The 27,753-nt window shown below is 65.8% G+C and overlaps 1 protein-coding gene across 3 annotated transcripts in view; it reads right to left on the reverse strand.

The window, feature by feature from the left end:
- Window positions 1–18,402, reverse strand: part of SYT7 (synaptotagmin 7) — a 34,706-nt gene extending 16,304 nt beyond the window's left edge. The window contains exons 1-3 of one of the 3 annotated variants that reach the window (XM_074586518.1): window positions 18,023–18,402; window positions 3,263–3,366; window positions 521–600 (exon numbers count right to left, since the gene is read on the reverse strand). In XM_074586518.1, coding sequence (XP_074442619.1) covers window positions 521–600; window positions 3,263–3,366; window positions 18,023–18,053 — 215 coding nt within the window. In that variant the 5' untranslated portion in view covers window positions 18,054–18,402. The remainder of the gene's footprint in view (window positions 1–520; window positions 601–3,262; window positions 3,367–18,022) is intronic. The other 2 variants (XM_074586520.1, XM_074586521.1) reach the window with 2 other exon arrangements.
- Between the last annotated feature and the right edge of the window lie 9,351 nt (window positions 18,403–27,753).

The raw sequence follows: 27,753 nt of genomic DNA on the forward strand, positions 1-27,753 counted from the left end.
TCCGCTCATTGCCACAGCTCAGCGGGTGAGCCAGGAGGGGCGGCCCAGGGGGCTGCAGAGACCCACCAGCCCTCCCAGTCTCCCGCTGGGGCTGGGGGACACCTCCGCGGCGACTTGGGGGCACCAGCCCGTCGCAGGTTGGCACGACGGTGGGGTCGGTCTCCCCCGCAGCCCTCGCATGCCCCCGGGATGGAACCGGAGCCGCTGCCAAACTCGCTCTGCCAGGGCTGGACACGGACCTGGCCTCGCTGGCAGCCGAGGGACGGCCACCTCCGTCCCCGAGGAGGGACCTCCCCGCTGCTGGGGTGGCGGGGGGGGGGGATGGCACTGATCCGCCACGTGTCCCCATGTGAGCAGAGCACCCATGACGGGGCCGGGGGGGGGCCCGGCGTGTGGCAGAGAGCAGGGCGCTGCGCGGGTTGCGGCCGTGCCGGACCCGTGGGCGTTGAGGCTCCCAGCACCGCAGCCCCCTGCCCCTGTCCCCCCCCCTGCCCCCAGCCCCCCTGACCCTGGCACCTACTTGATGGTTTTCTTTTCACTGCGGCCTCGGCTGGAGTCCGGGGTTCCCACAGTCTCCAGGGAAGTCTTGTAACGCTTACCCTGCGGAGAGGAAGAGGAGAGGGGGGGAGGTCAGGGAGACCCCCGTAGCACCGCAGAGCGTGGGGATGGGAGCTCCCGGGTTGCACCTCCACCAGCTGGAGGGGTTGACCTGGATTTTGCCCTTTTCCCTTACAGCCTCCTGGTTGCCGGGCTCCATCCCACCGAGCCGGGCGGTAAAACTCCCACCAGCTTCATCCCTCAGCCCTTACGAGCCAGCAAAGGCACTGGGAAGACACTGGTCTGGCCACCCTGGCTCTCGGGCACCGTCCCCAAGGGGCTGGAGGGGGCTCATGGCCTGCGTCACCCCAAGGACAGAACAGCAGCCGTCGCCTGCGTAGCCTTCCACAGCCTCACCGGGGGAGGAGCGGGTAATTTTAGGATTAATTGAACCTGAATTAATTGAGTTCACCTTCCCCACCGAAAGGGAAGAGCTGCCATATGATAATGAAGCAGGCGCTCGCTCCTAACTGGGGCTTGTAATCAGGGCACTTCACTGTGATTTCCGACAGCAGGTTCAGCGCGCTGCTCCGATCCAGGGCGGACAAGAGCGCAATTAATGCCAATTAGCGAACAATTAGGAGGGGAGCCTGCTCTGCGCAGGTGCGGGGAGGCTGAGGTGGGACGGGAGCAGCTGCCGGAGCAGGCTGGGGTTGTGGACCATGGCGGGACCTGCGAGCATCCCTCCTGCAGGAGCCAGCCCTGCACGCAGCCTGCTCCTGGAACGGGGAGTATTCCTCCTGTCTTCTTCTCCCCAGCCTCGTCACCTCTGCACGGAGCCGCCTCCTTGGCAGTGCTGTGGCAAAAGGACTCCCTGCACCCCCAGTGCGGGTGTCCTTGGACAGCCAGGGGCTCATCCCGCTGGTAGCGCAAGGACGCCCGACATCCTCGGATCCCCATGGGCTAATCCTGCAGGGATCCGCAGGGATGATGGATCTCCTTGGATGTCCATGGGCTAACCCTGATGGGATCTGCAGGGATGATGGATCTCCTTGCATCCCCATGGGCTAATCCTGCTGGGATTTGCAGGGATGATGGATCTCCTTGGATGCCCATGGGCTAATCCTGCAGGGATCCGCAGGGATGCTGGATCTCCTCGGATGTCCATGGGCTAATCCTGATGGGATCTGCAGGGATGATGGATCTCCTTGGATGCCCATGAGCTTATCCTGCTGGGAGGCAGAGGGATGCCCAACATCCTTGGATGCCCATGGACTAATCCTGACAGGAGCTGCGGGGATGCTAGATCTCCTTGGATGCCCATGGGCTCATCCTGCAGGGATCTGCAGGGATGCTGGATCTCCTTGGATGCCCATGGGCTAATCCTGATGGGAACTGCAGGGATGATGGATCTCCTTGGATGCCCATGAGCTAATCCTGCCAGGAGGCAGAGGGATGCCCAACCTCCTTGGATGCCCACGGGCTAATCCTGCTGGGATCTGCAGGGATGCCCAACCTCCTTCGATGCCCAGGGGTTCATCCGGCTGGGAGCTGCAGGGATGCTGGATCTCCTTGGATGCCCATGGACCATCCTGGAGGGAGTCAGCCCTGAGCCCTGTGCTCAGCATTGTCCCCAGCTGACCACAGCACAGGGCTCGTGGGGACACGGTGGCAGCAGCGGCTGCTGGCCCATGCTCCCCCGGCACTAGCCGTCCCGGGGCCAGCCCCGCAGGCGCTCAGCGTGTTTGGCCGTGGTTCCCATGCAGCCGTTCCAGCTCCGGGCACTGTCGAGGGCCGGCTGGGATGTGCCTTTCCATTCCCAGCCTGAACGCTTTCCCGGCCAATTTATACTTCTTTGTTCCTCTGCCAGCTTCGTCCTTCAGCGCAACCAGACCATCTCCTCCCCGGTGCTTAACCCTCCGCCACCTTGCCCTTCCCTTGGTGGCACCAGCTGGGCCTGGTGGCCCCTTTCCACCCACCTCCTCTCCCCGCATGCCATGGCCACTGCCCCAAGGCTGCCTCGTCCCTGCTGGACCCATCTCTCCCCTTCCCGGGGGAGCGCTGCCTTCCCACGGTGTGGGGGGGAGCCACCGGCATGCCCAGGGTGGGCATCTCCCACCTGGGAAGAGCCGCCACCACGGCAGCACTCGACCCAGATTTCGAACCTGACGGCGAAGGAAACGCAGCCGAGAATGTGCCGGATCCTGGGGCCAGAGCAAGAGGAGGAGGAGGAAGGACGCAGGGCAGGAGGGAGAGTGGTCCCAAGCTAAAGGACCCCCCCACCGCAGTGGGGGTCGGGGAGGGAAGCCTCGGGGGGTGGGGGGGATAGTGGCCTCATGGCACCCGGTGCCACCGGGGATGGGCTGGCCACCTTCCCATGGGGCTCTTCCAGGCAGGAGCATCCCCAGCAGGACAGGGGCCAGATTGCTACTGCTCATCGCAATTATATATCTATATCTATATCTATATCTGTATTTGGAAACTTCCCTTTATGCCGCACAAACAGTTTCGCCCCAAACATTTAATTATCGCATCTCCTAAAGAGCAAAATAAAAGCCGCGGCCGGCACCTGCCGCAAACCTGCCAGCAGCCTCTCTGCCCCGGGACCCCCCACCCCAGCCATCACCCAGGGCCGGAGGGTGGCCGGGACCCCCGTCCCAGCTCAGCCCGGGACCCCGCGCCCGCTCCCCACCCCGTGCACCCGGCCGGCGCGGGGGACGCTTACCATTTTGCGCTGGCACCACTGGCAGATCCCGCAGAGGACGATGGTGACGCTAAGGCTGACGGTGATGATGGCTGAGACGAGGAGGACATCGCGGGAGGGAGCCCCTGGGGGGGGAGCAGAGCAGAGCCACGGCTCAGCGAGGCGGGGGTGGGGGGGGGTCACCCCCTGCTGGCCCCTTCTGCTGGCTCCCGGCGGGATGCCCCGGCCCCCAGCGCTCCCCGGGAGCTCAGGTCGGAGCAAAGGGAGGGCTTTAATCTCTGCCGGCACCCCGGCAGCGCCGGCATGTCCGGCAAAGGTCGCAGCATCACCAGGTGCCTCCTGCGGCTCCCACCATGCCATCTCGGCACAGCGGCTGTTTTGGGATCCTTCCCCTTCCCCTTCCCCTTCTCCTTCCTAATCGCTGTCCCTTCCCCTTGTCCATCCCTTCCCCTTTCCTCTTTCCCTTCCCCTTTGCTTCCTTAATGCCCATCCCTTCCCCTTCCCCATCCCTTCACTTTCTGCATCCTCTTCCCCTTTTCATTCCTCTTCCCCACCTCTTCCTCTTTCCCTTTCCCTTCCCCATCTTGTCCCCTTTTCCTTTCCTCTTTCCTTCCCTAATGCTCATCCCTTCCCCATCCTTTCAGCTTCTCCATCCTCTTCCCCTCTGCCTTCTTCTTCCCCACCTCTTCCTCTTCCCCTTTCCCATTCCCTTCCCCATCCCACCCATTCCCTTTCCTCTTTCCTTCCCCTTTGCCTTCCTAATGCTCATCCCTTCTCCATCATTTCACCTTCTCCATCCTCTTCCCTTTTTCCTTCCCCTTCCTCAGCTCTTCCTCTTCCCCTTCCCCTTCTCTTCCTCTTCTCCATCCCATCCTCTTCCCCTTTCCTCTTTCCTTCCCCTTTGCCTTCCTAATGCCCACCCCTTCCCCTTTTCCATCCTCTTCCCCTTTTCCTTCCCCTTCCCCACCTCTTCCTCTTCCCCTTTCCCATTCCCTTCCCCATCCCACCCATCCCCTTTCCTCTTTCCTTCCCCTTTGCCTTCCTAATACTCATCCCTTCCCCATCATTTCACCTTCTCCATCCTCTTCCCTTTTTCTTTCCCCTTCCCCACCTCTTCCTCTTCCTCTTCCTCTTCCTCTTCCCCTTCCCCATCCCATCCTCTTCCCCTTTCCTCTTTCCTTCCCCTTTGCCTTCCTAATGTCCACCCCTTCCCTTTCCCCATCCCTTCCTCTTTCCCATCCCCTCCAGACAAGCCATTCCCTGTTTCCTTGCTGTATCCGTCCCCTTTCCATCGATGCCCCGCCGCCACCCCACCACAGGGGTTCCCTCTTTGGGTCAGCCAAACCCACACGGATTCACCCCAAACAGCAACCCGGGGGGGCAGGAGAACCCCTCGCCAGCCCCCCGAGGGACCTGCCCCATGGCACAGGGTGTCCCCACTCCCCCCCCCACCATCACAGCCACCGAGCTCACGGCCACGCTGCCAGCGAGCGCAATGCCCCTGGCACCGTGGGAGGATTCATATGGACCCAAGGTGGCTTTTTGGGGGGGGGGGGTCCAGTGGGGTCCCCAACCCAGCTCAGCCCCGGCCCCTGGCAGGACCCCTCACCGCGGCATCCCAGTGGGGACCCCGCCGCTCTGCACCCCAGCACCGGGACAGGACATGGCTCGTGCCACCGCCAGCGGCGGGGAGCGGCGCGGCCGGAGCCGCCCGCCTGTAGCTGTACTGCAGTATAAATATTAAACAATGATCGTTAATAATTAATTCGCCTGCAGACCTTGTTATTGTAATGAAATTTGCCAGCAGCTCAGAGGCTGGGCTGAGTCAGAGTGGCCTGGGTGGCCAGATGGGGGGCTCGGGCGTCCATCCGTCCGTCCCCCCGCCCCCTGACACACGGCGGGCACCCCGGTGCCACCGGTGCCCCGCTCCCACCCCCGGGGTGACAAAGTGGCCACAAGCACCCGCAGCCCCGTGGCCTCCGGCGGAATAAAACAGCGAAGCAAAGGGGACGGTGGCCATAAAGGGGGAGTTTTACAGAAGCCCCCCGAGCAGCCGCACGGCCAGCACCGCCAGGGCAGGATGGAGGGGGCGGGAGGGTGGTCCCAGGGGGTTTCGGGGGACAGGGCTTGGGGGTGGGGTCCCGGCTCCGGGGCCAGGGCAGCGGCACAGCCGGCCGGCACACGTGTTCCCCCCATCCAAAGGCAGCGAGGGGGGCCCCTCCATCCCTCCTCGGTCACGAGGAGCCTGTGTATAAAACTCGCTTAGCAACTGTTGCCTAGGAGGGAATTTGGGACCAGCCCTTAATTTCAAACATTTATAAACCCCGGCTAGATAAGCTGCTGGGGGGTGGGGGGGAGATGTAAAGCAGCCCCCCCTTTGGGATGCCCAGCTCTCGGCGGTGCAAGACCCCGACCAGTTCAAGTTCAGCACATGGGCTAACCGGGCAGGCTGGCATGGCTAGAAAACAGGGTGAGCCCCCCCCCTGCCTCCCCGCCCCCAAAATGCCATCTCACCCCCCCCCCACCACCCCGGTGCTCCCCGCAGCCCTGATGCCTGCTTGGGGACACCGTGACGTGCCGAAAGCGGGGTGCCCTGCCTGGCTGCATGCTAATGGCTGTGGCCGGAGTGACCCCCCGCTGTAAAAAAACCACCCCTCCCGCCTTAGCCCGGAGCTTCGAGAGATGCTTCGGTCCTCGCGGGGTCAAGTTCATCCCCAACGTCATGTGGCGCGGGGGGGAATCAAAGGGGAGCGGGCGAGGGGCAGGGACACATGCTGCCCGCCGAGGTGCTGGCGCGGCACAAACGAGGGATTATCCTGCTTAGGAAGGAAAAAACCAGCGCGGCGTCCGGACGCTGTCACCCAAGGGCTTGGAGAAGGACCTTGGCGCGCGGCGGCACCTGGCCAAATGTCCCTGTGCCAAGATGCCACCCCAGCCCCCAGGCTGGCATCACCCGGGGAGCCTGATGGTCACACCGGTGGGGACATGCCTGCCCGGAGAGGTGGGGGGGGGTTCCACCCCACCACGCTGGGGGCTTGGTGACAAGCATGTCTCTTAGCCCCCAGTGACCTCCAGACGGGTGCCAGCCCTCCCCAATGGGGACACATGTCCCTCAGCCCGTGCGGGCCGTGTCCCCAGGGCTGGGGGAAAAAATGCTGGCCCCCAGGCTGCCGCTGCCCTCGGCAGCGATGTAAATGACTCGTTTTCTGGGCAATTAGCGCTGGTTAATTAGAGAAGCTGAGCGGAAGGGAGCTCCTGGCTTGTCCCCAGCCCTGGGTCCCTGCCCCGGGGCGCAGCATCACCTCCCTGCTTGGGATGCCGGGCATGGGGATGCCATGGGGCGGGTGGCACGGGGGCACCGCGGGGCTGGGGGGGATATGGGGAGCTGGGCGGCCCGCGGCGTGCGGGGGGACACAGCCCCGAGAGCGGGTGACAAACGTGGCGCTTGTTTACTGCCGCCTCTGCCCCGCTCCTTCCCCGCCACTCGCCATAAATCTCTTGGCTCTGCCGGCGCGGATACAAGCCGGGAGCGTGAGAGACGGCAGCGCTGGCACGTCAGCCCCATGCATCGGGGCCGGGGGGGGGGTGTCCACACCCCTGCCCTGGGGTCCCCGCAGCCACCTGTGTCTTTTCCCCCCCCCGGCAAAATCACACCTGCCCTTTGCCGGTCCTGCTTCACGCCAAGGGGCTGCTCCGTGAGCTGGAGACCCTGCGTCCACCCTTGGAGGACATCAAGGGCTTGGGGACACCAGGGCTGGGGTTGTCCCCACCCCTCGCACCCCCCGGGATGGCGGCGGAGGCTGGGGACCGGGGCGGCGCGGCCCTGCGGCTCCTTCATCAGTATTCAATGCCGCTCGATGGGATATAATTCCACTTTTACAGCCGGTTATTGATGAGGGGATTACCTGCCTCGTTAGCGCCCCGGCGCTTCGGCGGGGGATTCGCGGAGCGCTGTGCGAGCAGCAGCCGGCTGTGCCGGGGGAGAGGGTCCCCGTGCTGGGGGGGAGAGGGACCCCGCATACAGGGGAGAGGGTCCCCAGGCTGGGGAGAGGGTCCTTGTGCTGGGGGAAAAGGTCCTGCATGCAGGGAGATGGTCCCCATGCCAGGGAGAGGGTCCCCATGCTGGGGGGAGAGGGTCCCCGCGTGCAGGGAGAGGGTCCCTGTGCCAGGGGGGAGAAGGACCCTGCATGCAGGGAGAGGGTCCCCAGGCTGGGGAGAGGGTCCTTGTGCTGGGGGAGAGGGTCCTGCAGGCAGGGAGAGGGTTCCTGTACCAGGGAGAGGGTCCCTGTGCCATGGGGAGAGGGTCCCCGCATGCAGGGAGAGGGTCCCTGTGCTGGGGAGAGGGTCCCTGCACACAGGCAGAGGGTCCCTGTGCCAGGGGAGAGGGTCCCTGCATGCAGGGAGATGGTCCTTTTGCCAGGGGAGAGGGTCCCTGCATGCAAGGAGAGGGTCCCCATGCTGGGGGGAGAGGGTCCCTGCACGCAGGAAGAGGGTGCCTGTGCAGGGGGAGAGGGTCCCTGTGCCAGAGAGAGGGTCCTTGTGCTGGGGGAGAAGGTCCTGCATGCAGGGAGATGGTCCCCATGCCAGGGAGAGGGTCCCCAGGCTGGGGGAAGAGGGTCCCCGCGTGCAGGGAGAGGGTCCCTGTACCAGGGAGAGGGTCCCTGTGCCATGGGGAGAGGGTCCCCGCATGCAGGGAGAGGGTCCCTGTGCCAGGGAGAGGGTTGCTGTGACAGGGGAAGTGGGTCCCTACATGTAGGCAGAGGGTCCCTGTGCCATGGGGAGAGGGTCCCTGTACCGGGGAGAGGGTCCCTGTGCCAGGGGGAGAGGGTCCCTGTGTAGGGGGAGAGGGTCCCTCTGCCAGGGAGAGGGTCCCTGCATGCAGGAAGAGGGTCCCCATGCCAGACACCCTCCTGCGAGCGCGCACCTTGGCACAGAAGACCCCTGCGCTTGGCACCCCCCACCATTCGGAGCCCCCCCCCTGCCTGGCAGCGGTGGCCGGCGGCGGTGACGGCGGCGTGCCACGGCGTGCCCGCGTCCCCTAAGCCTCCGCTCCTGCCGGCGCGGGATTAGCTGCTTCCGAACGAGCTCCGGCTTTTGTGCCTGCGGAGAAAACACTTCGAACCCCGACGCCGGCAGGAGCGAGAGGCGCGGGATTCCGGGAGGGATTACTCTCCTCTAAGCGGGGTGTAAGCCGGAGATCCTCCCCGACGGGCGGTGAGGCGCTCGCGGCGAGAGCTGCCCGTGCCGAGGGATTCAACGCATGGCTCAGCGCCAGGAGGCAGCCCCATGCCGGGGTGGCTGCAGGTGCCAGCAGAGCCGGGTGGCCCTGCACAGCCCAGCCTGGGGACACCCCGCGCTCCCCCAGCCTGCTCCCTGCTCCCGCCTGGGTTTGGGCCTTGGCTACGGGCGCTTCGGTGGCCCTGTGCATCCTGGTGGCTTTGCGTATCTTGGTGGCTTTGGGTGTTCCAGTGGCTTCGCACATCTTGGTGGCTTTGGGCATCTTAGTGGCTTTCTGCACCTTGACGGCTCTGCACATGTTGGTGGCTTTGGGCGTCTTGGTGGCTTTGGGCATCTCAGTGGCTTTGCGCATCTCAGTGGCTTCGCACATCTTGGTGGCTTCATGCACCTCAGTGGCCCTGCACATCTTGGTGGCTTTGGGCATCCCAGTGGCTTTGCACATCTTGGTGGCTTTGCGCACCTTGGCAGCTTTGCACATCCTGGTGGCTTTGTGCACCTTGGTGGCCCTGCATATCTTGGTGGCTCTGTGCACCTTGGTGGCTCCGAGCATCTTGGTGGCTTCATGTACCTCAGTGTCCCTGCACATCTTGGTGGCTTTGGGCATCTTGGTGGCTTTGGGCATCCCAGTGGCTTTGTACACCTCGGTGGCTTTGCACATCTTGGTGGCTTTGCACATCTTGGTGGCTTCATGCACCTCAGTGGCCCTGCACACCTTGGTGGCTTTGGGCATCTTGATGGCTTTGTGCATCTCAGTGGCTTTGCACATCTTGGTGGCTTTGTGCACCTTGGTGGCTTCATGCACCTCAGTGGCTCTGCACATCTTGGTGGCTTCGTGCACCATGGTGGCTTTGCACATCATAGTGGCTTTTTGCACATCCTGGTGTCTTTGTGCATCTTGATGGCTTTGGGCATCTTGGTGGCTTTGTGCACATCAGTGGCTTTGCAGATCTTGGTGGCTTTGGGCATCTTTGTGGCTCCATGCACCTTGGTGGCCCTGCACATCTTGGTGGCTTTGCACATCTCGGTGGTTTTGTGCATCTGGGTGGCCCTGTGCACCCTCAGCTCTCCAGGACAGACGTCCCCTAAGTCCGGCCCAGCAAGACCCTTGCCCTCAAGGGCAGCTACACCCCTTTGCCCCCCGATGGCCTTCCCCCAGCAGGGACCCCCTGTCTCCCTGTGCCCATCCCAGCACTCGGAACCAACCAACGGCTCCCCCACCACCCCCAGGTCCCCACCATGGACCAGCACCGAAACCCACGGCCCTGGAGCAGCACCTCCTGCCCCAGCACGTGGCAGCGCGGGGAGGGCAGAGCCGCCACGAGGGGCACCCAAGGCTGGAAATCTCTTCCGTGGAGTGGCCAGTGGCCAGTAGCCAAGGGCTTTGCACCAGCAGTGGGTGCAAGCTGCCAGCATCTGCCAGCACCAGGGTTGGGACTGACCTCTCTGCAGGTGTCCCAGTGAGGACGTCCCCGTCTGGGCTCTCAGGGCCATATTTTTGGGCGCAGAGCCCCAAAATGCCCAACCTGGGGCCAAGAAGAGAGGGGTGGGCATGATGTCTACACTGCAGCTGCTCAGTATTCCATCCCCGTCTCCCCAACCCAGGGCTGGGACTGACCTCTCCGCAGGTGTCCCAGCGAGGACATCCCTGTCTGGGCTCTCAGTGCCATATTTTTGGGTGCAGAGCCCCAAAATGCCCAACCTGGGGCCAAGAAGAGAGGGGTGGGCATGATGCCTACCCCACAGATGCTCGGTACGCCATCCCCGTCTCCCTGAGCATCCTCCGACCCTGGGCTGGGACTGACCTCTCCGCAGGTGTCCCAGCGAGGACGTCCCTGTCTGGGCTCTCAGGGTGGTATTTTTGGGTGCAGAGCCCCAAAATGCCCAACCTGGGGCCAAGAAGAGAGGGGTGGGCATGATGCTTCCCCCGCAGCTGCTTGGTACGCCATCCCCGTCTCCCTGAGCATCTTCCGACCCACCCCATCCCAGCGGCGAGACCCAACGCTACGAAGTACCCCGGGGGGGGGGAAATCAAAGCTGCATGGAGCGGCGCCCCCCGCCCCCAGCGCCAGCCGCCTGCTGCGCTCTCTGCGAGCGGCGATCAAAGCCGGCACGCCACGGCTCCACGCAGAGAAACATCTCCCCGTGCCAAGCCGCCTGCCGCTGCCACCGCCGCCGCCACCACCGAGCGGGTGCCCGGCGGTGCCAAACCGGCAGCGGAAACGCGTTCGCACCCGGGGATGGTGGTGGTGGTGGTGGTGGCAGCGATGGGGCGGGGGGGGGGGGGGTGGTGGTGGTGGTGGAAAAAAGCGGGAGAAGGCGCCAAGCGCAGCGGCGGCGCGTCCCCCCCCACCACCTTTTTTCTGCCGTCGCCGCCAGCCGCGGAGACAAGGTGGGACGGAGCCTGAGCGGGGATGACGGTGCTGGGGAGGGGATGGGGACAACGTCGCCACGGCCCGGGGACAGGAGGGGACCTGATCCTGCCCCCGCGTGGCATCGGAGCATCCCCTGGCACAGCGGGAGGACCGTGCCGTGGCGAAGGGCCGAGGCGGCCGCGCGTTGTCACGCCGGGGCTTCCCAGATGCTGTTTGCCTGGCGCCAGGCCGTTAATTCCTCCTCTTCTCATCCTCCCACTCATTTGCTAGATATTTCCCAAACCTCTTATTTTTAGGTTGCAGCTGAAAAGCTGTGAATTTGCAGCTTTCGCTCCTGTGCAGGATCCCGGGGCGCAATGCCGCGGCAGGACCGCGGCGGGCAGGCAAAACCCATGCCCCCAGCGCAGGACGAGGGAGAGGAGCCGGCTACGGGGCGGGGGGGCACTGCCAGGGCGTAAAAGCTCCGAGAGGGGTCAGGGGAAGACAAGGCCCGTCCGCCATGCCTGGAAACAACCCGCCGGGGTGTTTTGGGGCTGCTCCGGGCCGGGTTTGGCGTGCCGCGGGGCAGAGCCGGGTGGCCACAGAGGTGGCGAGCCAGATGGCCAGGTCCGCTGATGCCACCCGTCCATTGCACAAGCTGCTGGGCAGGGGGACATCAGGAGCCCCCGCCGCCCCCGGCCATCCTGCTGGCCCAGCAGGGTTCTGGCCACCGTCCCCCCGTCGGATGAGCCTCGGAGGAGAGGACGGGCGCAGCGCCGCAGCTCAGCACCCCGAGCGTGCCTGGGGCGAGGGGGAAAAGGGAACGGGCGTCTGTTCTCCATCTGTGCATCTGTCTGTCTATCCGGGCGTCCTCCTCTCCAACACATCCATCAATCTCTCCATCCATCCATCCAGCCAGCCCTCGTACACATCTGCTTCTCCATCCAGCCATCTGTCCATCCCCCGGAGCTGTCAATCTGGCCCTTGCTGCTTCCCCCACGCGGAGCTGCTTGCCCCACGGGCTTTTGCCTCCGGACTATCACAGACCTCCCCCCCCCGGCCCCAACCCTGACCGCCGTGGGGCTGCCTCGGCTGCCGGGGACCCCAGTGAGCAGCACCCCGTGAGGGCACCACTCCCCCAGCCCCCCTGTGGCAGGGGCTGCTGCCGTGCCAGGACACCCGCTGAAAGCCCCGCGCCGGGGACGGCAGCACCCGCGGGCACCGTCCCCACCACGCCGGCTCTGGGGGAACAGGACCCCCTCCCAAAACACCCCACAGTTCCTTCCCGGTGCCCGGGGGCAGCCGGACATCCCCTGTCCCAACCTTGGACCTCAAACCGGGACACACGGACACGTCCCCTGCCGTCACGGTGAGGGGCAGAGGGAGAAAACCTGCGTGACGGAGGACGGGACGGGTGTTTCGCTGTTTAATTTGCCGGGTCCCTCATGCGCCCGGGTTTCATTTCACGCCGCCTTCACGGAGCAAGGCACCCCCCCCCCCGCTCCTGCTCCCAGCTTGGCTATGGCACCAGAGACGGTGAGCACCGCAGCAGCGATGGCAGTAGCCACCTGGCACGGGCTCAGCACACGATTCCCCACGGAGAGGTGACCCAGAGCTCCTGATTCAGCCCGGTCCCACGGAGAGGATGCTCAGGGCACCCGGCGCCTTGCCAAGCCCCCAGCCGGGCAGCGCTGCCCACCGGCATCCCCCCGCAGCACGCCGTCGGCCGCAGCCCTGCCTCTGCCCGGCTCCGGTACGCGGCCGGCGCGCAGCCTGCATGCATGACACGTTCACGTGCCGCTCAGCGACGCCGCAAGGCCCCGGGTGACACACGCACGCAGCCGCCACAGACCTCCCCCCCCCCACCCCCCGTGCCGGCACCAGGCTGGGGCTGCCACCCGGACCCCCCTCCTCTTGGGCGGCCGCAGGCAGGAACTCGCGGTGGAGGGAGAATTTGGCAAGCGAAGGCGCTTCTTCCCCCGGTGCTGGGTTATTTTTGGCGGAGGATTTCCGGAGAGGCGCGTGGTTTCGCTGCCTAGTGGTCCCCATCATGTCCCTCCTCCCCAGGAGCACCCGGACCCCCGCCCCCCCCGAACCCCCAAGGACTTTCTCTCCCCACACCTGCATCCCACGGGATGTCCATCCATCGCCCTCCCCCTTTCAAACCCTGCTCCCGATGGCCTCGCAATGTCCCTTGTCCCCTCGGTGGGGCTGGCTTCTGCTCAGCCCCTTCTCCAGGTCATGAGAGCGCTGCAGTCCTGGCTGTGCCTGTCCCCCGCAGCCCCCCGGGCATCGCCCCCCCACCCCGGTGGCACCTCACCCGGGTGCAGAAACCTTTCCCGGCGGCGGCGGCGGGCACGGAGGAGCAGGCTGGGCTCTCCTGCCGAGCGGCACTGCCACCGCCGCCGCCGCCACCGCCACTTAGCCTCTCGCCTCAGGGCCCTCCATCATTCCCGGCCACTTCGGGTGACAGCGGCAGAGAGGGAAGCAGAAAGCCAGGAGCTCCCGGGGTACAGGAGCGAGCAGGCTCCCTGTGCCATACCCAGCCCCGTGAGCCCCCCGTTGCTTCCCCACCTCCCTGACAGACACACCCCCCCCCAGGGCAGTGTCCCCCAAGCCACGGCCACTCCAGACCCACGCTGACACTGAGCTTTGTGGCCAGGAGGGCCACCATGGGGACAGGAGCCCTGCAGAGAGCTCAGTGCTGGGGGGGTGCTGAGCATCGGCCACAGCCCCCAAAGCAGGGGGCTGGCGGTGCTGGGGGAGGAAGAGGAGGGCTGGTGGGGAGCACAGGGAGAGATGGAGAAATGCACCCGGGAGAGGAGGAGAGGGGAGGCGGAGGAGGGGAATAAAGGGCCGAGGAAGGCCCCAGACAGAGGACTGGGGACACAGAGTTGCGGGCAGGTGCTTGGGGAACGTGGGGCTGGTGGAAACCCTCCTGCAGAGCCCGGTTCCGCCAGTGAGACAGGCTGAGACCCCGGGGGAGTGGGGACAGTCACCCATGGGGGAGCGGGGACGGTCCCCTATTGCCCCCCAACTCCCACCAGCGTCCCACAGAGCCCGCACAGAGGGGATGGGCCGCACGGACCTCGTTTCATGGGTGCCTGGAGCCCCCCAGACGGCAGCCTGAGGGCCGTCCCCACAATGTCCCCGACGTGGGAGGGCAGGGACAAGGGCCGCTGCGCTGTGCTGTCCCTCCGCCGCCGCCCCGGCTCCGTCAGCGCCATCGGCCGCTTCCCTTTCAAACCTCATTAACTCCCCCCAAGGTGACCCTCTCCCTCCTGCAGCAGGGCTGCCAGCGGAGCCGCCCCGGGGACGCCAGGAGGGGGACGGGGTGCTGGCAGGGCACCCCGACCTCACGGCCGGGCGCGGAGCCTCCCCCGTACCCCGACGGGGCTGGCACCCAGGGGGATGGGGGACCTGCCCGTTTGGCACAACCCGACCCACCGCCCCCTAAACCCACCCCGGACCCCCCCAGCGGCAGCCCCGGGGAGCCCCGTCCCCCGCTCGGTCCCCGCTCGAGGCTGTCGCTCGGTCCCCGCGCACGGTCCCTGCGCGCCGGCCCCGCCGGCGGCTCTTCGAAAGCCCTTCCCCTGCTGAATCCATCCATAATAGATATTGTAGCTGAGCCCCCAGGGGCCGGGGGGGGGTGTGTGTGTGAGGGGAGGGGGGGGTGGCAGCGATATTATCTGCATCTGTCTTCATTCCCCGTTCCCCCGCCCTTCTCCGGCAGGCTGAAAAGCCGCGAGATCAGGCGGTGGAAAAGCCGCCTCCAGCTCCTCGGTGTGTGTCGGGGGGGGGGGGGAGGGGGATATCAGGCAGACCCCCTGCCTGGCTGCGGCCCCCGGCCCTTGTCCTTGCCGTCCCCGGGGCCCTGGGACACGCGTGTCACGCGTCTGAAGCGTGGGTCCCCCCCCCCCCCCTCCCCGGGGCTGAACGGCTCGGAGGTGGTGGGGAGAGAGCAAAAGCAGGACCCTGGGGGGGGCGGGGGCTCAGCACCTGGATGGACACCCCACTGCCACGGGGGGGGTGCTGCCATGGTGGGGGACGTGAGCGCTGGGGGGCGAAGGGACAGGGTGAGGACGCGGGGGATGCTGCGAGGCGCTTGGCAGGAGCATCCCCGGGGCTTGATGCCTCTCCCGGCGCAGCAGAGGGGCTGGTGGTGGGGTGTGTGTGGGGGGGTGTGTGTGTGTGTGTGTGAGAACCCCAACCTCCGGCAGGGTGGGGGTGCCGGGGGGGGGTGCGCTGGAGCCGCCGGCGTCGTGCGGGACGTGTGGCTGCAGCAGGTGCCTGGCTCCCGGCGAGGCCGGCCAGCCCGCACGCTGCCAGCCGCCTGCCAGCCCTCGGCTCTTTGTCTGCCTTCCCCGCCTGTCACGCGTCCCCCCCAACGCCCAGCTCCGCCGCCGTGTCCCCCCCGCACACCCCCCACACACACACCCCCCCCAGCCGCACGCCCCGACCCCCCGCCTCCCTCCTCCAGGGTTTTTTTTCAGTCCTTTTGGAACCCGGCTCTCGCCTTTTGTCCCAGCCCCGGGGGGACCTGCTGCCACTAGCCACGCTGGCCCGCAGCCCTCTCCATCGCTGGCCCCGAGACAGCGCTGGGGGAAAACAGGCAGCTGCCTGGTTATTGATTCACCACCTCCATGGGGGCCACCGCGCCGCCGCTTCGCTCGACACAAACGGGCAGGAACGGAGCCTGGGAGGAGGGGGATGTGGGGCAGGGGGGGGGCCAGGGACCACCCCCCCCACACACACACCTGCTTGATGCACCCTTTGGGGTGCAACCACCTGCGCCGGCAGCGGGGATGGGGATGGAAGTGGGGGGGGGTCTCACATGGCAGCGGGGAGAAGGGAGCTGGACGGTGCTCCCCCCGGAGCCAGCGTGGGTGGCGTGGGGGGGGACACACATCCATCCCTGTGGCACAGAGGGCACCTTTGTCTTCAAACCCAATCTCAGCACCGCACTCGGTCACAGCTCTCCCGACACAACACGGGTAGCGCAGGCGACGGCCCCACTGGCAGCACGACCCCCCCCCCCCACACACACACACACACCCCCGCAGCCCCCCCAGCAAAGCCGCCCAGCTGGAGGGAGCCGTTTTGGGATGCTCCTCGGCTCGCTCTCAATTTCAAACACCTTTTCCCAGCCGAGGCCGGGCTCCCTCCGGCGTCTCCCACCCCAGAACCAGACCTTCCACCCCCAGCATCGCCTCCCAGCTCCACCTTGCCCCCCCACAAGCTCCCTTGCCCTGCAAGGCCCGGCGCAAATGGTGGCAAAGTTTCCCCGATTTCCCCGGACGGCGTCTTCTCCCCCCACGAAACGCAGCCGGTGCTGGGGGGCGGCAGCCACTGTCCCCTGCCCGGTGACGGGGAGCAGGGGATGAGGCTGATGCTGAAGGAGCCAGGCGGGGGTTCGCATTGCCGGGGGGTTCGGGCATTTCTTCCCCAGGGACGTGGGGCGGCAAACACCGAGCTTTTGCCAAACCCAGCGGGGGTGTGAGCCACCAGCACCCTTCCCGGTCTCCATCGGCAGGGGACAGACCTGGCACCCGCATGGCACCACCGGGAAGAAAAGCAGGGGCAGGGGGAAACGGTGAATTAAGCAGGCGGTGTCCCGGCACCAGCCGAGAGGTGCTGGCAGGGGTGCACGCACTGCCCCCCCCCCCGCCCCGGCCCCACCACGGCACCGGTGACGTGGGAAAACTCCCACGTGATGGGACACCCAGCAGCCGGGCACCGCGGAGATGGGGGAGAGGGGGTCTGCACCCCCCCCACCCCAAACCCCAGCAGCTCAGGCTCTGCCTTTTAACCTTGCCACCTGCCGAGTGTCACCAGTAGCCGTCGGTGGCCCACTGAGTGTCAACGGGGGATGGCTGGTGGGGGCAAGGGGGCAAACTGGGGACAGATGTGAAGTTTGGAAGGGAAATAACTGGGGTGCGGACCTTGGGAAGGGCCGCACTGCTGCCGGTGGGAACAGGCTGGTGTCCCTGCTGTGCCACCGACCCGCCGGGTGACCTTGGGCCAAGCAGTTGTCAGCGCCGTGCCGCGCTCCCCTGCCCGCAGGGCACCCCTGTGGGGTCCCGGGGACGCGGTGGCACAGGATGGAGCTGCCGCCGGACTGCAGCGGGAGGGAACGCTCAGCCTCTGGGCAGGAGGAAACTTCCCCTCGAGGGCAGCTTGTCCGGAGCCGCCAACTCCTGGGTGGCACCGACGCTGTCACCTGCCACGGGTGACAGCGTGTGGCCGTCCCCAGCGCTACCCCAACCTGCCGGCTCCCGCAGGCCTGGCTCTGCCTGCAGCTCACCCCAGCGACACCCAGCAGCGCCCGCTCTCCCCGCCTCGGTGCTCCCCCGCGTCCCCGCCGGCACGTCCCCACGCCACCGCAGGACACGCCGTCCTTCTGCCCGCTCCCAGGGCCTCGGGACCCCGCCGGTGAGGGCTGCCAGGCCCCGGTGAGATGCGTCGCACCGGCAGCATCCCATCCCCTCCGCACTGGCTGCCGACAGCCCTCACCGGGCGGCTGCACCCCCAAAAACCTCCCCGGTAGCGTCCCAGATTCTTCGGTACGGGGCCGACCGATGCCTTCGGAGCATGAGCTCAGCAAAACCGCACCGGCGGAAGCCCCTTCCCCAGTCGCCCACCCCGGGAGGCGGGGTGGGGGGTCGGTGCAGTGGGATGGTGCTGGGGGGACCAGGGCTGGGGGACCCCAGGAGGATGGAGGGGGAGCGATGAGGAGGGGCGGGCGACGTGCTGCCCGCTGGGTGCTGGTCTGGGTGCCGGCACCCAGCGGGGCTGGGGGCTCACCCCGAAGGGCTGGGGGCTCGCCGCCGGGGGGGGTGGTGGGGGGGGGGGGGGCTAGGGCTTGCCCGGGTGCTGGCCCGGCGGGTGGGGTGTCCCCAGGCGGGGGGGTGTCCCCGGGGGTGGCGGGGAGGGGGACACACGACCGGGGCTCCAGCCGCTCTGCAGGGCGGTGACTCATTTGAAAGCGGCGGCGGTGACTTTCTCCCCGAAACTACCGGTAACTCCCGACCGGCCGCTCCGGCGGAGCCGCAACCGGGGAAGCGAGGTTGGGGGGGGGGGGAACCGAGCAGCGAGGGCCGATGGAGGGGTGGGGGGGAAAGGGGTGGGGGGGAACGACGACGGACCCCGGTGTGTATCCCCCGGTGCTCGGCGCTGCGCAGGGCGGGCTCACCTGCGCTGGCAGCCTCCGGGTGCAGGTACATGGCGGTGGCGGGCGGCGGGGAGCGGCGGGGCGGCGGGGCGGCGGCTGCCCGGTTCGGCGGGGCCGCGGCTCATCAGACGGCGGCGGCGGGCGGCGGCGGGGGCCGGGGGCGGCGGCGGCGGCGGCGGCAGCGGGGCGGGGGGGGCCCGCATGCGGCGGCGGGGGGGGGCGGCAGCCCCACCGGAGCCCGTGCTGCCCGCCCGCTGCCTGCCTGCCTGCGGGGTGTGTGCGGGTGTGTGTGTGTGCGTGTGTGTGTGTGTGCGGGTGTGTGTGTGTGTGTGTGTGTGTGTGCGCGCCCCGATCGCGCATCCACTTGCTGCTCGCTGCTGGCGGGAGAGGAAACTGCAGCCGCCGGGGATGGATGGATGGAGGGAGGGAGGGATGAAGGGGGGTGGGGGGATGCGCACCCACGCGGGGACACGCAGGGCCACGCCACGGAAGGGGACCCGCTCAGCCGCTGATACAGACGGGGGTCCGCACACGCCGGGGTGTGTGTGGGGGGGGGGCGCATTCACTCACCGCACCCACGCACCGCATCCACGCACCCACTCGCACACTGGGGGCGGGAGGGGGACACGGGACGCCGCGCACACGCGTGGCAGCAGCCGCGGGGACACCGTGCGCGCAGCCGCGGGGACACCGGGCGGCTCGCACACGCACACGGGTGGCACATGCGTGTCCCGCACGCTGGCGTTCCCTCGGCCGTTTCCCATTCCCTCGGAAGCCTGAGCACAGCCCAGGCACCGCGCACACACGCGGCGGGGCTGGGGGGAGTCACACACACCCGCCACCCACACCCCGCGCTGTCCCCGTCCCTCCCCGCAGGTTCCCGCTTGCCCCGCTCCGCTGGGATCCAGGCCGGGTTTTCCCGGTGCCGGGGCGCGGCGGGCGCTGCCGGGGTACTGCGGGCACGGCGGCGGCGGAGGGCGGCGGAAAACCCGGCGCGGAACACTGGAGCGGGGTCGAGCCGTTCGCTGGCTCCCGTTATCTCTCCCCGCCCTTCCCAGTCCCCCCCCCCAGTCCCCCCGTCCCCAGCAGGCAAAAGCAATTTGTGCCCCGGCGTTTATTGCCTCTTTAGCGATTTGCTACGGAAATGCAGGCGAAAAGCAAACAAAGGGGAGAGCTGCTCAGGGGTGCGCAAACAGCGGGGCCTGCCGGGCACCCCCCACCTCCCGCCGTGTCCCCAAGGTGCTGGCCTGGGGGTCCCCGGGGTGGGAGGGAGCGTGGCCGAGGAGGAGCCCCCGTCACCTGGTGCAGGAGATGCCCCCACATGCCTCCCACCAGATGCCCGTGCAATGGGGCAGGGGAGGATGATGATGCTGGGGACTTTGCTCCCAGGACTGGGGGCTGTGCCCGCTTCTCCCTTCTGCTGGGGTGAGGGGGTCACAGACACACCCCACACACTCTCTCCCCCCCCGGCAGGGGGCCATGGGGCTGGGAGACTCGCCTGGATGCTCTGGGGCTGGTGGGGACCCGGAGGGGCAGAGCCCACCCTGACCCTGTGGGATGGAGGGGGGTCTGGTGGGAGCTCTCTGGAGTCGTACTGGGCTGGGAAGAGCCAGAAAACCAGCGCCGCCATCGTTCAGAAGCTCTCGGCGCTAAACCTGGAGCTTTCCTTGCCCCCAGACTGGGTTTCGAGCAGGGAAAGAAGCAGGAAATATCACTTCATAATAATATTTAACGCAGAAAAGCCTGCGGAGAAAACCCTGAACTGGCAGGGACTGGATTTGGGGATGGGGCTGAGCCGGGGGCAAGCGCGACCCGGGTGCCGGGGGCTTCCCCAGCGGTGGGGTGCCAGCACTGGGTGCTGCCTGTTCCGGCAAGGCTGCGTGGGCGACAAGGGACCCGGTCTCGTGCGCCTGACTCACGCCGCGGGCTCCTCGTAGCCCATCCTGGCATGCTGCCTGCTGCGGCGCTCGCTTGGGGGGCCTGGGGCGGAGGTGGGGGGAGCTTCTCCCAGCCCCTCGGAGCTGGGCCAGCGACGGCCCGTCTTGGGGCCGGTGCCAGGAAAGCCAGAGTGGCTGGTGGGGCTCGCCGGGGAGCCGCCCGCCAGGCAAACTTCTGCTCGTACACCCAGGAGAAGCTCTTCCAGCGAGGGGGACGGGTGCCAACCCGCTGCCGGAGGGACCAGCCCTCTGCCCCCCTGCGCTCGGGGGGCTGGCAGAGCCTCCTCATGGGGATGTGTAGCTTTATTTTGATCTCCCCCCCCCACCACACACACCTTTTTGTGGGAACCTTCTCATTAAACCCTTGGCACAAACCCTTGCTTTCACTCTGCTTTTCTCCGCTCGCTTCCCACACACTCTTCAGCTCTAAAATCCCCGTCCCCGCACGCACAGACATCCCGGCAGCACCGTAACCTCCCGCACCCACACAGCCGCGCTCCGCCGCCGCCCGCCGTCACTTCCACCGAGGGCCAAGTGGGTGTAAAACGCTGCTGACTCACGGCCGAGCCCGGCCCGGCGCCTCGATGGGTGCCACGCACGGGCCCCCGCCGCCGGCCGGGCTTCTGCTGCGGGGCCAGCACCCGGGGATGCTTTTCCCTGCCCGTCAGGCCCCCCCTGGAGGGAGAAAGTTGGCCCAAAACCACAGCTCACCCAAGGTCGGGGAGGTGGTTTTTGCGGGGAGTTGGACCCCAATTCACACTCGCCCCGCGGTCACCCCCTTTGCTCCCTGCCACGGTGGGGATACAGGTTGCCCCCAGCCCCCTCCTCTCCATCACGGTCTCCCAGCGGACCACCCTGCATGGTCCTGCGAAACCCTGCCATCCCAAAACCCCGCCGCCCCAAAACCCTGGGCAACCCAAACCCCTGGGCAACCCAAACCCCTGGGCAACCTGAGCCCCTGCCATTCCAAACCCCCAGGTATCCCAAATCCCTGGGCAACCAGACCCCTGCCATCCCAAACCCCTGGGTACCCCAAATCCCTGGGAAACCGGCCCCCTGCCATCCCAAAGCCCTGGGTGCCCCAAATCCCTGGGAAACCGGCCCCCTGCCATCCCAAACCCCTGGCTACCCCAAATCCCTGGGAAACCGGCCCCCTGCCATCCCAAACCCCTGGCTACCCCAAATCCTTGGGCAACTGGATTCCTGCCATCCCATGCCCCAAATCCCTGGCAACCCAAGCCCCTGCTACCCAAAATCCCCGGGCAACCAGACTCCCACCATCCAAAACCCCTGGGCACCCCAAATCCCTGGGCAACCTGAGCCCCTGCCATCCCAAAGCCCTGGCGATCCCAAACCCCTGGGCAAGCCAAACCCCTGCTACCCCAAGCCCCTGGGCAAGCAAAGACCCTGCCATCCTAAAGCCCTGGGGATCCCAAAGCCCTGGGCAACCTGAGCCCCTGCTACCCCAGACCCCTGGGCAACTGGCCCCCTGTTGTCCCCAAACCCTTTGGTACCCCAAATCCTTGGGCAACCAGACCCCTGCCATCCCAAACCCTTGGATTCTCCAAACCTCTGGGCAACCCAAGCCCTTCGGTACTCCAAATCCCGTGGCAACCAGACCCCTGCCATCTCCAAACCCTTGGGTACCCCAAATCCTTGGGCAACCGGACCCTTGCCATCCCAAAGCCCTTGGTACCCCCAACCCCTGGGCAACCCAAGTCCCTGCTAGCCAGGACACTGGCACGGGGAGCTCCTCATGGCCAGAGTTCCACCAATTCAACCCCAATTTCTCCGGGCGGCGCCGGCACCGGGCTCCCCGGCAAAGGCGGGTTCCTCTGCCAAATTGCAGTTTTCAGTTCCCAGCCGCTTTGGCTTTCACGCTGTTCAGAAAAGAGTCATTATGCTCCTTTTCTTCTCTCCTTCTCTTTTGTTGATGGGGAGAAAATGGATATTTCTTATTCTCCCTTCCCACCGAACGGGGAGAACCTTTTCTTTTTTTTTTTTCTTTTTTTTTTTCCTTCTTTTTTTTTCCCCCACCTTGCTCCAGCCTTTTATACAAATTAATCTCTGGGCCGAGGCCAGGCCCGGGGAAATTTCATCTGAAACGATGAAATTTTCCGAGCCTAACGGGAGTAATTACAGGGGGTTAGAAAGCAAACTATTTCACAACTTTAACAAGAGCAGGCTGTGACCCGGCACTTGTTGTTACGGCTAATAAAAATGTTAATGAACCGTCAGCAGCGACGACCGACAGGGCTCTCCCATCTCTCCTTCCTTCTCTGCCGGTCCTGGTCCCGCGGCCGGGGTGGAAGCGGAGCCCGTCGACGCCGTGCCGTGTTTGCCTTTCTGTGCAAACACAACGCCAGGAGGAACAGGTCCGGCGGCTGAGCGGGATCGGTGGCTACCAAGCTGGTGGGAGTGGCTACCGTCGTGGGTGCCGGGAGAGCGCCGTGGGCCCGGGGCTGTGGGTGCACGGGGAGGCGAGTGAGCAGCAGAGATTTGCTCCGGGAGGATGCTCAGCCCTTGGATGAGTTATTCCGGCGTGGAAATGATGCTGGTTGACAAGCCCGTGGATGAGCGAAGCGCCCGAGAGGTGGAGGGGGGGCCCGTGGCTGCCCGGGGAAGGCAGCTCAGCTGGAAACCCCCCCACGGGGGCTGGCGAAGAGCTGAGACCACCACAGCCTTTGCTTCGGGTGACGCACGCCAGGGCCACTCTCCCCCTCGGTGACAAGCCGTGCTTCTGGCTGGGAGGCTGGCGTGTGATTAATTGGCCCGGTGGCCACTAAATGCCCTGGCGTGTATTTTAATTAGGGAGAGAGCATCCATCATGAGCCGCTCCCGCGGCACAGCTGCTCGGCGCCGCGTTCACTCAGGGCTCGGAGGGAGCTTTCGGCGGTGGCCGGCGCTGTTTGCCGTGGGCACAGCCTGCCTGTTTGCTCTGCCTGGCTCATCGCGTGGCTCCAGCCCTTTGTGGGCTACAAGCTGCAGACGTGAGGCTTGCCCGTGCCGTGCCGTACCGTGCCATGCCAGCCACACCAGTGCAAAGAGACAGCCCGTCCCTGGGCACAGTGGGGACCCTGATGCCCAAGGCGTGGTGGCTCTCCATAAAGGCGTCTTGGTGATTTCAGGGTCACAGAATCACACAGAATCCCAGACTGGCAGGGGTTGGCAGGGCCCTCTGGAGATCATCCCCTCCAGCCCCCTGCCAGAGCAGGGTCACCCAGAGCAGGGGGCACAGGAACGCCTCCAGGCGGGTTTGAATGTCTCCAGAGACGGAGACTCCCCCACCTCTCGGGGCAGCCTGTGCCAGGGCTCTGCCACCCTCACAGCAAAGAAGTTCCTCCTCGTGTCCAGATGGAACTTCCTATGGTCAAGTTTGTGCCCGTCACCCCTTGTCCTGTCCCTGGGCACCACTGAGAAGAGCCTGGCCCCATCCTCCTGACACCCCCCCTTTCAGTATTTACAAGCCTTGATAAGGTCCCCCCTCAGTCGTCTCTTTTCCAGACTGAAGAGACCCAAATCCCTCAGCCTTTCTTCATCAGAGAGATGTTCCCGTCCCCTCAGCATCTTGGTGGCCCTTTGCTGTCCCCTCTTCAGCAGTTCCCTGTCCCTCTTGACCCGGGGAGCCCAGAGCTGGACACAGCGCTCCAGCTGTGCCCTCCCCAGGGCAGAGTAGAGGGGGAAGATGACCTCCCTCCACCTGCTGGCCACACTCTTCTTGATGCCCCCCAGGATGCCATTGGCCTTCTTGGCCACAAGGGCCCATTGCTGGCTCATGGGCATCCCATTGTCCCCCAGGACTCCCAGGTCTCTTCCCACCGAGCTGCTCTCCAGCAGGTCACCCCCAACCTGTCCTGGTGCGGGGGGTTATTCCTCCCCAGGCGCAGCACCCTGCACTTGCCGTGGTTGAATTTCATGAGGTTTCTCTCTGCCCAGATCTCCAGCCTGTCCAGGTCTCTCTGGATGGCGGCACGGCCTTCTGGGGTGTCAGCCACCCCCCCCAAACTGTGTCATCAGGACACTTGCTGAGGGTGCGCTCTGTCCCATCAAGGGACAGAGTCCTCAAGGGTTGAAGCCATCAGGGATCCGCATGGTGAGCTGGGAAGCTCCGGCACGGAGCGTTCTGGCCGCCGGGATGCCGCCCATCCAGCCCCGGAGCTGTGCTCTCCATCAGAAGAATTCCTTACTGCTCCTCTCCCGGGCAGCAAACCTTATTAAACGAACAAAAGAAGCGCAATCAGAAACACGAATTCTAATTAACGCGCAACACTGCCGGAGACGGTGACACGGCTGGAGAGATGCAAGCCAGGGTGGCCACGATGCCGTTCCCCGCAGCCCCGGCTCAGCCCCACTGAGCCTGAGCCCCTCTCCAGCCCCCAATGTGCCCCCGCCCCAGACTGCACCCCCCCATTCACGCCCCTTTGGCCCCAGGCAGGTAAACGGGGTGCGAGGGAGGATGAGGAAGAGAGAGCAGCAGTTGTGGACGGGGGCTCCTAAAGCCCTGCCGACCTCCCTGGCTTCACCCCGAGCATCCCTCGGTGCCGGCCGCTGCCAGCTCCCTTCCTGGGGAGGGGGTTTCACACGCTGCCCCGGGGATGTCGCACCTCCCCTCTCCTCCTGCCACCCCGTCCCCACTCCTCGGTCCCATTCGAGGTGTTTCTATACCTTGGCTTGTCTCTTTGGGAGCAATTTGGGCTAAAAATACTTCTCCGGGGCAAGGGCAGGGCTCAGGTGGGATTGTGTCGGCACATCTGCCTCCACAGGGTGCATGAGGAGCCCCGGCAGCTCCAGTACAGTGACACAGGGATCCGGGATGGTGGTTGGCACCACGGGGATGGTGGTTGGCACCACTGGGATGGCACTTGGCACCACGGGGATGGGACTTGGCACCACAGGGATGGCACTTGGCACCATGGGGATTGCGCTTGGCACCACAGGGATGGGACTTGTCACCACAGGGATGGCCCTTGGCACCACACGGTTGGTGCTTGGCACCATAGGGATTGTGCTTGCACCATGGGGATGGGACTTGGCTCCATGCGGATCACTGTTGGCACCACGGGGATGGGACTTGGCACCATGGGGATGGGACTTGGCACCAATGGGAATGGCACTTGGCACCATGGGGATGGGACTTGGCACCACAGGGATGGTGCTTGCACCATGGGGATGAGACTTTTCACCACAGGGATGGCACCTGGCACTATGTGGATGGCCCTTGTCACCATGGGGATGATGCTTGGCACCACAGGGATGGGACTTGGCACCATGGGGTTGGCCCTTGGCACCACAGGGATGGCCCTTGTCACCACAGGGATTGCGCTTGCACCATGGGGATGGGACTTGTCACCACAGGGATGGCAGTTGGCACCACAGGGATGGGACTTGGCACCACGGGGATGGCGCTTGGCACCAGAGGGATGGCCAGCCTGGCTGCTGCCGGTGTAAGGCGGAGGGCTCCCAGTCCCTCGGCATCGCCGGGGCAGCTGTAAAGCCTGAGGAAAGCGAGGGAAAGGCGGCAGGTGGAGGATGAAGCTTGCGGTTTGGACTTTGCCCGCGGCATCGCCGGGAGCAGCTGCTCAGCAGGTGAGACGGGCACCGAGTCCGCCCCAATGGGGCCGGGTGATCCTCCCCGCTGGCCCCCAGCCCGTGGCTCCCCCGGAATGCGGGGAGACCCTCTGGATGCGGCGGTGCCCCAGGAACGTCCAGGGCTGCACGAATCCTGCCCTCCAAAACCCTGCAGACAACTTGGGGCAACTGCCTCAAGACCACGCTTGCCCTTTCTGGCAGCAGGGAGCCAAAAGCCGGGTTGTGCCGGGATCCTTCTCCACAGCCGGACCTTTTCCCCTCCTCGGGCAATGCCTCCTCTCCTTTGAGGTGCCGTTAAATAAAGGGATAGATGATTGCTGGAGCACCCAGCCTGAAACGAAGGACGTGTGGTCACCCAGCGCCTCTCACCCCTGCACCCGGGACCGGGAGCTGCTGGAAAATCCCGGCCGATGCCAGCATCCCTCCCGGGGATCGGGGACAGGGAGAGCGATGCAGCAGCCGCATCTTCTCGGCCCTGGGTTTGGAATCAGGTTTCGATCGATGAAGAAGCGCTGGCTCCTGACTCAGCAGGTCCCCGCTGCCCGGCCGGTCGGCAGAGCTGGGCACCGCGGTGGCGTCCGGGCGCCGGTGGCTCCCAGAGTCCCCCGGGGGTGGCCACTGCGCCTTTGGATCCTGACGGGGAGGGCTGGCACCCACCGGCTGGGTCCCGGTTTGGGAGCGCTGTGGGCTCCCAGCGCCTGGGATGCTGGTCCCCAGGGGAGCCGGGAGCGGTGGCAGCGGAGCACAGGGAGCCCCGCGGGGGTGTCTGCGGTGGCAGTGCCGGCTGCTCCCGGGGGACGAGCCGTGCCGGGCTCAGGGGACAGACACCCGGGGAGAGGTTTGCAGCAGCATCGGGCCCCGCTCGTTGCTTTTTCCCCCACCCAAAGCCTGTTGAATCCCCATCCTCCCTCCCGTTGCTTTCCGAGACCTTCAGGCCTGGCCTCAGGGCATCTATTTTTCCGGAATGCTGGAAGGGTTTGGAGGTGGATGGCCGGGAAAGGCAGCGCTGGATGAAGACGCTGCTCTTGGGGCCGGGGCAGAACCACAACCGCTGCCCTTCCTGCCCCCCCCCTTCCGCACCTGTAAAGTGCTCCCGCGACGCCGAGGTGGTCCGGAGAGCTCACGCTGCGTCCCCAACAACAGCTCTCCGCCTTCCCGATGTTCGTACGATATGCGGTACATGGCTCCGTAATGAACGGTGACCTCTATTAGGCATGCTATTAGTCTCATCAGGAGTTCCTAAAGTACATCGCTGGGGTTTGTTGTTGGTTTTTTGGTTGTTTTTTTTTTTTGTTGTTGTTTTTTTTTTTTCTTTGGTGGGTAGAAGAGGCAGGCAGGTTCTGCCGAGTAACGGCACCATTAGGAATAAATCATCCCTGCAAGAGCGGCGGCTGATGGACCGGAGCCGGCGGGGCTGGCCGGGGGTGATGGGCAATTTCCCTTCCTGGGGCTGCAAAGGCAGGAGCCGGGTCGCCGGGGTCCGGCCGACCTGCCGGAAAAACCCGAGAGAGATATAAAAATGAAAGATCTGCCTGAAAATCAGAGAGAGAGATAAAAGGGCCAGAGAGAGAAACCGCTGTTGGACTCATCACCCTGAGCGGCAGCAGCAGCTCCCCGGCTCTCTCCTGCATCTGGGCAGCCCTTGGACCCGTCGCCTCCTTCCAAAGCCTCCTGAGATGCTCCAGCAGCGCTGATGAAGCCCTGGGCATCACAAAAACCTCTTTTGAAGGCAGCAGCAGGGTGGGCAGAAGTAGCCCAGAGAAGAAAAAGCCCCTCCGGAGAAGACCCCATCCGGAAAGACCAGAGTCCCAGGGGAGGGACGGGCTTGGCTTTGCTGTCCCCGGGTGGGATCAGGGACTGTCCCCAGAGCCACGGGGTCTGGCTCAGCTCTGGTGCCTAGCGGAGCCCTGTCCTGCCAAGGACAGCCACCCAGGAGCGGGGACCAGCCTGTCCCCAAAGCAGAGGCTGGCCGGGACGCAGCGTCCCAGGTCCCCAGCAGCTCTGAGAGGGAGAGGAGGGACAGCCTGGCTGCCCAGGCACGTTCCCCAGCAGCACCCAGGTGGGGGCTCGATGCCACCACTGCCTTTCCCTGCCACCTCGGAGGGGTAATTTGTGCCCGAGGTCCCTTTCCCAAGAGGCAGGGGAGCCTGGCCCTTTCTCTCTCTGTTTGTCGCCACGTGCCATGCCAACAGACAGCCCTCCCCATGCCCAAATCTGCAGCTGGAA

The sequence above is a fragment of the Larus michahellis genome, chromosome 4 (genome assembly GCF_964199755.1).
Source record: "Larus michahellis chromosome 4, bLarMic1.1, whole genome shotgun sequence".
Lineage (NCBI taxonomy): Eukaryota > Metazoa > Chordata > Aves > Charadriiformes > Laridae > Larus > Larus michahellis.